At 30.2% G+C, this 9,787-nt stretch overlaps 1 protein-coding gene across 1 annotated transcript in view; it reads left to right on the forward strand.

Annotated features, from left to right (window-relative positions):
* Positions 1-9,314, forward strand: part of LOC124362147 (heterogeneous nuclear ribonucleoprotein H2-like) — a 34,585-nt gene extending 25,271 nt beyond the window's left edge. Inside the window, 5 exon segments of the mRNA XM_046816379.1 lie at positions 2,034-2,130; positions 2,132-2,219; positions 4,101-4,309; positions 5,337-5,559; positions 8,914-9,314. Coding sequence (XP_046672335.1) covers positions 2,034-2,130; positions 2,132-2,219; positions 4,101-4,309; positions 5,337-5,559; positions 8,914-9,005 — 709 coding nt within the window. The 3' untranslated portion in view covers positions 9,006-9,314.
* The last annotated feature ends 473 nt before the right edge of the window (positions 9,315-9,787 follow it).

Raw genomic sequence — 9,787 nt, forward strand, 5'->3', positions numbered from 1 at the left:
AGTGATTTAATTACAGGTAGTCATAAAACAATTAAAATAGATCAATAGTAAACAAGTGGGTATTACTTTAAAATATTTATATTGGATTCTCTAAGTATTAATCAGTATTCAGATTATATTGTTAAATTACCGAATAACGGACACAAGAAGATTGTTTGGAATTGATCTCATTATCGATCTTGAATCTTGAATAGTAAAATAGGGTCGGTTAATTGTGTCAGAAATTCTCTTGTTAATTTGTGTTGCTTTTAAAAACTAATGTATAAAGAACTAAAAATTAAAAATTACATTTGAAATTGGACTCACTTGTGCCAATGTTCTTTCATGGCGTTATTGGTTCTGTGACAGTTTGTAGGGGTCTAGAGCTGTGACAAATGAACAGTTAACTCTATAAAAAATTGCATTCAGTGGTTATATGTTTGGAAAATCTTGTTCTCCAATTATTGAAATATTCCAATTAATCTGATATACAATTTGTCCTAATTAAATCTGATTTTCAATAGTAAAAGTTTGATTATAAAGATGACTGTAAAAAAACTACGAGTGACGAATTGTCTGACATTGGAGAAATATTTTTAAGCGACTTGCCACACTAGTTGTTTGACAGATCCAGGGTTAAACTTACTAAACTAAAATAAAATTTTGCTTATTATGCTGGTGTAAATAAATACTACATTTCTAAAAAATCTGTGCAAAATGTTTTCACTTTAGAAATAATGAAATTTGTGATTCTTTGCATTGAAACTCAATAACACTCAACGATTATTGTAGTAATTTCATAAGACGTGTATTAAATTCATCCACAAACATAAACAAAAATAATCATCACCTATAATGATGGAACAATAAATAGTTAACATATAATTCAAACACTTGACCGAAGTGTAGTAGGTAGCAAGATAAAGCAAACAAATATATTGCGTATTAGATAAGTAAAATATACATTTTTAGTTAATTAATTGTTTAAATTGGTCTTTCTTTTTTGACTGATATTAATGTTAATGAAATAATGATCATATTTAAAAATACAAGGAAATAGAAATCTAATTCAAGTGTTTGACAGTATCACACATAGTTCACAATTCTCTGTCCTGGTTTGGTGTTAAAAACCTAATATTTTTTTGGCTGATATCAGATTTATTTATATCACAAGGTGTCTTTTTGTGAGGTAGTGCGTATGGATATACCTCTCAGTGAATCTAGAATCTAGTAGCCTTGAAAGCTTCAACTATCGACTTCTGTTAGTGTACAAAGTAATTACGTTGAAGTTTCAGAAGTATAAACTGTGAGTTTTATAAATTAGTGTAATCACTTAATAATATCTGACATTTAATTCTGCAGCTCACATCCAAACACCCATGTTACTAAGGGAAAATAATCATGGCATACCTTACGGTAATATTTAACTGTATTCACACCTTACGTTTGTTTCAAACATCTCTGTTGACCACTGTTATTTAATTAATTTTAGAGTTATTTTAAAATCAGATTTTAAATTAAATAATACGGATTTTTGTTTGGAATGTTATATAATTCCAGTTTTCTTAATGAACCACTAGGAGTATAACAGAAAACGCATACTTATAACTAAAATGATATGGTATCTTAGTAGTTCAATTTGTATGATTCATCTAAACACAAAAAAGAACAGTTGAGATACAAACAATACTAACACAATAATATATTCTCCTCTCCATGTAAAATAATTTTCTTCTTACAGGCAATTTAACATGTAAGTAAGCAAACCAGAGATGGATTACTTTATTCAACGTATTAGTTTCGTGAGGAACGTGTTCTTTAGTAACAGTACGTGTTTTGATCTAAATGTGTATTTATCAATTTTAAACATTCTCCATTAAAATCCGGATATATGTTTTGATGATATGAGAATAAAATTTATAATTGTACTATATATGAAATGTTTGAGTGAGTAAATGATTCAAATTAAGGCATTAAGAATGTCTTTATTTATATTTTTCTTTGATGTTATTTGTAAATATTTCTTAATGTTATTGAGTACATATTTTCCATAGGTACATTGAAATATTCAGAAGTAGCTTAGCTGAAATAAGGTTGGCTGGGCCTAAAATGCGCCCTCTAGTCCCTGGAGGCTTCAACCAGCGACCCTCTCCCGTACGACCGTAGTGATAGGTTTGGTGGGATGAACCGCTATGGAGGAAACATGGGACCAATAGCAAGACCATCAAGAAATTTCAAAGGTTTGTTATTTATTGTTAAAAAACATACTTATTGTTAAATCTTTTAATGTGTATGTACATCATACTCCAGAACTAGTAGACAAATCCTTAGAATATGAAATGTGATTTAAAGTGGATGCAATGTTTACCACTCCACTCTTCTAATTATCTACATTCCAGAAACATTTAATATTATCGTACATTTTTCATAATTAAAAGTAATTATTGAACTGTGTAATATTTTTCTAAAGGAAGTCTTAACACATTTTAGTGCATTTGAAAAAAAATTGTAATGTAATGTGTTTTTACTGTAGACACTATTATTGATATGTGCAAAGCGAACAAATTGCCCACAGATATAAATTAGAGTTTATATATGTATTTAAGAAAAGTAACAATTTATTTGGTATAATGGCCATGTATTTTAATTTGGCCATTCTTTGTTAAATAAATATACAAATGATTTTGTCCAAATTTACTGAGACTTGTTTTAAAACTTTTCATATTTAAATGTCATAAACTTTGAAATCTGAATTCTATAAGTTTTCTTTAAAAAATATTATACTAAGAACAATGATAAGCAAAAAAATTCTGATGAGTATGAAAAGGGAATGTTAACCTTCATAACTTAAAACTTGTATGTAAGAAAAGTTGTTATGAATTCTATATAAGTTAATATTTTAAAGGTTTAAAAAAAACCACCTGCATGAATTCAGGTAAAAAAAAGCACTAGGGTCTTTTGGATTCGTCTTTTTTACTCACATAACAGGTAATTTGAAATTTTCGATTTTGTTTAGACTGCGGGGGGGGGGGGGGTCCAGGCCGATGGCTTCATTGAGTAACATGTCTGGCTGTTAGGCTAGGCTCTTAGTCTACTAGTTTGAACTCTAAGCCTACTTCTATACTTACATGCCTTATTCTATTTCTTCCACATTTCTCTCCAACTTTTTTCATTTATTACCATCTAAAGTTTCTAATCCAGATACTTCACTTTTGTGGTTTAGATTACTTCTATTTACCACTAAGTTTCCGAAGAAATTTCACTCTGATTCGATTGAGCATCGCTATCCTGGTATTCCTCAATAATTTGTTGTATATTTTGTATAGTAATATTACAGTACAGTACAGTGTACACACAATCAGAATCGTTCAATTCGTGTAATAGTTCTTCATCGTCAATAGAATTTACATTAAGACCAACAAATAACACAAATTGTAGACATCATCTGAGTTAGTGTATTCTTTATAATTTTCAGTGCCTTTTTTATTGAGAATAAAGATCACAGTAGTATTATTATAACACGAGTAGAAGTCCAAGTATCGAATAACTCAAGCACAATAGTACTTCATCAATAGTTGCGGAAAGTTCAAAAAAGTATTGACAATATCAGGGAAATACTGTGCTTGATTTATAGTTAACAGCCGGCCCCAAAAAGTTGATGCTTTTATTCTCTTATTGTCACAGCGAAAGTAATTAATCCAGCTATTATGTATTTGTGCTAGTGATTTTGGTCAAAATGATTTAATCATCCATTTTAATTTTTGCTTATTCAACTGTAGATTAGGTTAGGTTGGATTAGTTACTTCACTTCACAATACTGTTTTATCATTTCACTTCTCCCCCCCCCACCCTCCATCCTGAAATTATTACTTTGGCCAATTTGAGTTTGAACTATTGTTCATAATGTCTGGTAAAAGTGATTTTCCTTTAGCCAAATCACGTCAGCTATTATGTATAATGAATGGTTTAGTCATTAATTTATCATTTTGACTAGAAAATTTGGTCATTACGCATTATAACCAGACATTATATATAATGACTGATTAATCACAATGACTGTATACATCGAGTGACTGATAAAATATACATAGTTTTTGAACTGACTGATTTGTCTAAATCAGGCTATGGGGACTTTGATGATGGCCCATGGGAAGGGAATGGTCCATGGAGCAATGGCAGTGGTCCTAGAGGAATGCAAGGTCGAGGAATGAAGTCTGGAAGCATGTACGGTGGAGGTATGAACAACTCCGGTGGTTGGAACGGTGGCGGACAACATAGCATCCACATGCGAGGCCTACCTTTCCGCGCTAACCAGACAGACATTGCTGATGTAAGTTTATAAAATCTTTTTTTAAACAATTTTTTAGTCTAACTACCTGGGGAATTTTCTTTTTCTAGATTAACCTAAATATATAATTTTATAGCTTAGTAATTACTATTAAGCATTTACAGACATTATCTTCAATTGGTATATCATGTCCAACTTAAATTATATGTTCAAACATTATCAAGGACCCTACAGGGCAGTCTTAAAATTGTGTTGTCTGTTTTCTGTGAGTCTTGAAACTTTGTTACCTACATGCTATTCTTGGCCCAAGGATGAACCTTGTTGTTGTTTTTGGGGTCTAAAGGTCAAAGAGCAGTTCATCCTTCTGTGTGATGACTCTTGATAGATTTGTCCAGGCATAAAACTTGGTACTTAGTTTTTTTTGATCAATTGAAAAATGTATTGATTTTTGGATACTCGTTGATAAAATATTAACATTGAAAATTGAAGGTGTATATTACATAACACATTACACTACATACTATTTACATAACTTAGTACATAACTAAAGATTTACCAAATTTTTTTTTCTTTATCATTTACGTACAAGTAATTTAAGACCTATGTATGGATATATTTAGTATCATATACTATGGATGTAATGTTTTCCAAGAAATGTATTTTTACATTGTCAGAGTATTATACTTTTTTATCGAACCAATGAAATCAAATCTATAATCTCTTAATTCATTAAATAAAAAAAAAATGTATACTGGTTGTGCTGTTATTTTTGTCTAGTATTTATAAAATTTTAAACATATAATAACGTTTGTTTCAGCAACTTTATAAATTTATAAATTTTGCTTACACTAATTTGCCAGTTTAAAACATTGTTGTGTAGAAATGAACAACTCTAATGGAAAGTAGACTCTTGAGCATATGTGGTCTCAAATTGTATATAAAAATGTTTGTTGTTTAACATGGATTTATCAATAGCTATAATTAATTAATACAATTTTTAATTAAATGTTTTATATTTAAATTTGAACTTAACCAAGTACCTTTTCAATAAGAAAATGGTTTGTTGTAGTTCTTCAGGCCTGTTAATCCCGTCAATATTCGCATTGTCTACGATGACAATGGAAGGCCGTCTGGTGAGGCGGATGTGGAGTTCTCCACACACGAAGATGCCCTAAGAGCTATGTCCAAAGACAAGAGCCATATGCAGCATCGCTACATTGAACTTTTCCTAAACTCAACTCCTGGCAACTCTGGTGGATATGGTGGTGGTAGCTCTGGAGGTTTCAATTCTGGTAAGTGTTTTGGGTATTTCTCTCAGGGTTCGTTTTTTATTAAATGTTATTGTAGAACGGAATATTAAATCTTTGTATGTTTTATTTCAACCTGAAACTTACAAACAAATGCCTGATATTGGATTTATAAATTTTTTAATATTTTTATTAGTTGATATTGATCTTGTTACAGATTAAAACTAAATGTTCAAGCCAAACCACTATGATAAATTTCTGTTGTATTTTAATTTTTATAAGTAATAAGTGAATGGTTTATTTACGTGAGCATTGTAATTGTTATCAACCAATTCATTAAGTCTTTGTTCTGCCAATCAGGTGAAAAATTAATGAATTGATTTGCAAAAATATATATACTGGGTGTCTTAAGAGTCCCCCCCTTCCCTCCATTAACTTTCTTATGAATAGAGATGAACTAATTTACTTTAGGGCATGTTTATAAGACAAACTTTATGTTTTAAAAATTGTGTCCCCCGCCCCCCAAATGGGGTAATTCCAAATTTTGAAACAGAGTCCTTTGGCAAGTAACACATTGTAAAGGTATTATTTAAAAAATGAATGGGAAAAACTATATATCTGTAATGTTGCTGTATGAAATTCGGTGGCCAATTAAAGTTTACATTGTTTTATAAAATCTTATTAGTTTAGGATAATTTTGTGATGAAAAAATTGTAAAAAATGTTGAAATCTCACCTCAATTTCACTCAGATGAGATGCTCGAAATGGCTACCATGTACTTCTAGGCAACGTAAAGCCTGGATCTCACATTTTATAAGATTTCAGGTGTAATGATATGGCAGGTGTCTTCGGTCCTTGTCCTTAATTCATCAAGGAGATCATGGTTTGCTGGCTTTGTGTCATAAACCTTACTTTTGAGAAATCCCCAAAAGAAAAAAATCGAGAGGTGAAAGGTCAGGTGAACCACTCTACCATAGCACCTCATCGACCTATCCATCTGTCCGGAAACGTTTGATCTAAGAATGTAGGGACAAGCACATTGTAATGTAGTGGAGCACCGTCTTGTTGAAATACAAGCTCGTAAGCATCTTGTACCAACTCATTTATTGCTGGAACAATGCCGTTTTGTAACATGACTTGTACTTTAACACCAGTTAAGTTTTCATCAATAAAAACTGGCCCAACTCAATGAATTAAGAACAAGGATCGAAGACGCCTGCCATATCATCACACCTAAAATCTTTCAAAATGTGAGACTGTATTTTGAACATTAGGGACCTCTAGTTTTGCCATTCTTCTTCTTTTTATAATACTTTTAACATATGTATCACTTGCTAGGGGTTTCTATTTAAAGATTTTGACTTTAGCTTGTACGTTTTATGACATGTTTTAACAAAGGTTTTAATTAATATGTTACTCTCATTTGATTAATGCCATTGTTTTACTTAACCCATTGGCCTAGACTCACGTATATACCACGTGCAGTGATGCACGGGCTGAACCTGGTCATGTGCGCAGCACGATCTGGTGACGTTGCGATGTACTATTTAAAGTATTTATATAGTTTTTCCCGTTAGATGGTATGCCAATATGCTTTCTGCAGACCTTTTGAGTTCTTGGTGAGTTCAGATGTGCCAACTATGGCAGAAAAATATTACTTTTTTCAATAATAATCTATTACCATTGCTTATTTTGTGTTGATACTAGGATTATGTTATGTCTAAAATTACGGCTAGCACTTCTAACAATATTATTGAAAGTTTATTACAGTAGTTTTATAAAATCCATTTAAATATTTATTTGTGATATTCAGTAAAATTTTGTTTTGTTGCAAGGCTAAAGGCTAGCCTGCAAAATAGAAACAACGTCGTTTGTCGTTAGTTTGTGAAGTTTTATTTTTTTATTTATTTTATTTTTACAGTGTATTTTTTTAGTGTAATTCTGTGCTTTTATATGCAAATTGTGTGTAAATGCTACAAAATCTGCAACCCATGCAAACTGATGGAAAAACTGCACTTGATGAGTACTCAATTATAATTTTTTTTTTAATAATAATAAATGTTCAAATAAAAATTTTAATATAATTTATTTTTCATGACAAAGAGTTACTGAACAATAATATATATATTCAGTTTTTAGATAATAAATCATTTTAATAGTGAAAAAATAAAATAAAACCAAAGTATTTTTTACATAAAAAACTTAACATTTTTGTTATAATTAACATTATAAGTAAATTTAAAACTAAATAAAAATTAATTTTATATTTGTAAAATGTAGCTTAGTTTCTTAGAAACATGATGGTAAAATAACCATGGTAATAAATTATTTAGTTAGGTTTCTATAAAACTTATACGGAACCTTTACACTTTCAGCAAAATTAATTGCTAGTTCAGGTCCATGCAGCACCAGAAAAACTACTAGGCCAATGGGTTGATTATGTCAAAGAATATTACATTGTAGTGGAATCTCTATATAATGAATCTCAAGGGCCAAAGAAAAAATATATCATATCGTGAAATTCTTAAAAACAAGATTTGTTATATTGAGGTCAAAATTCACTAAGGGATTCTAGTAGCTGAATGGGATCATCTATATAACGATATATTTGAACTTAATCTCTATTTTCTTCAACTCCTTACTTGGCAGCATATACTGAGTGTCGTACAACTGATATTATAAGCTGTCATGATTATGTATAAATGGATACACACTATGTACTAAAGGGTTTATGTTTTTCTCTTGATTTTTCATGTGAATAGCATATAAGAAGAAATTCAATCAATCACTTATTTTATTGTTACATTACATGACAAGGTCAAGGTAACTTATGTTATATACATTTTTACGGTTAAAGTAAAATTTCGTAGCAATTCGCATTGTTTTATCTGCCATTGCATACTCAAAAAATTAGTTAAAACAACAGTGATAATAACACTCAAAACAGTCATTTGGTACAGTACCCAATATTAACACTGTGCCAAGGACAGAAATGCTGACTTTGATGCTCTCTCCTAGGATCCTAAAAAATAAGTTTACCACAGTTGCAATAAAATATTAAAACAATTGATTGTTGCTTACATTTGAAAAAAAAAACATTTGTTATATTGGGAGAATTAATTTAATTAATTAGAATACATTTATTCGAGAGTCCACTGTAATTCCAGTCTGTCTATTTTCTACCAAGACATATAAACGATTGTGAACAGTTTTTTTTCTCTTGACAATAAAAAGAATTGGGTTCAAACATTAATTAAAATTGAATTGTGTATTTTTAAGTAACGTAATTTAAGTTGTGATTTTTTAAGGACTATCTTTTGTACTTCTCTAAAGTACTCCAGATTCTGAAGTATTTTATTTAACTTCTCAAGACTGATTATATGTATGTTATTGTTTCAGGTTTGAGCAACAAATTCCGAGGTGGTGGTGGTAGTTACTCTAACAACATGGGAAGTGGAAACAACCTGGGCTTCAAGTACAGTTCTTTCTGAGTGTGATAACGTGTTTCAAATGACTGATATGACTGAATAATACTTAAACCTTTCACTATTTATGTTGATTGAAGTGTTTAATACAGCGAGATCAGGGTGTCAGTGAATTCTGTGTAATTATAATTTCATAACATTATCTGCTGTATCTTCGTGTTTATCGTAACCATTCATAAGCCTATTTTGTAAGCAATTATAGATAATTTGTGGTATTACTTTAATTTCATAGAGATTTAATTTTAATTCTTTTTTTACTTTGAAATGATTGTTAGATTCTCAAATCTCACAAATAAAAGATGTATAAAATACTTACTTACTTTGTTTTAATGTCACTATGTAACTTATTTTAAGAGAATTGTTCAGTAAGTAATAAGAGATATTGATTTTTCAGCATGTCAGTAACTGCTCATCTTTATTAAGATAGTTCCATGCATTACTATCTTCAACGTGTGTTTATAATTAAGATTACAAACTTGATTCCAAATTTTTGTTAAATGTAATCCAACTAAACAATAACCTTTGTGTACCATTATTTCGTATGAGTCTTTGTCAAGAACAGTAGTACGATCCGTCGTATTTAACTGTGGTTAAACAGAAGATATTTTCATAGTAAAATGTAGGGTGCTTCAAAATAAATTGCAAATATTTTTCATGTGATGTATACAATAACCCAGGCATCATTTGCCATGAGTTTGTTGATGCATTTGTTCATGAATGTATGCTAAAAAAACCGATCTCAAAGACATGTTTTTGTTGTATTTTGTCAATGAAAAGTTGTTGAGTTA

This window comes from Homalodisca vitripennis, chromosome 5 (assembly GCF_021130785.1).
Source record: "Homalodisca vitripennis isolate AUS2020 chromosome 5, UT_GWSS_2.1, whole genome shotgun sequence".
Classification (NCBI taxonomy): domain Eukaryota; kingdom Metazoa; phylum Arthropoda; class Insecta; order Hemiptera; family Cicadellidae; genus Homalodisca; species Homalodisca vitripennis.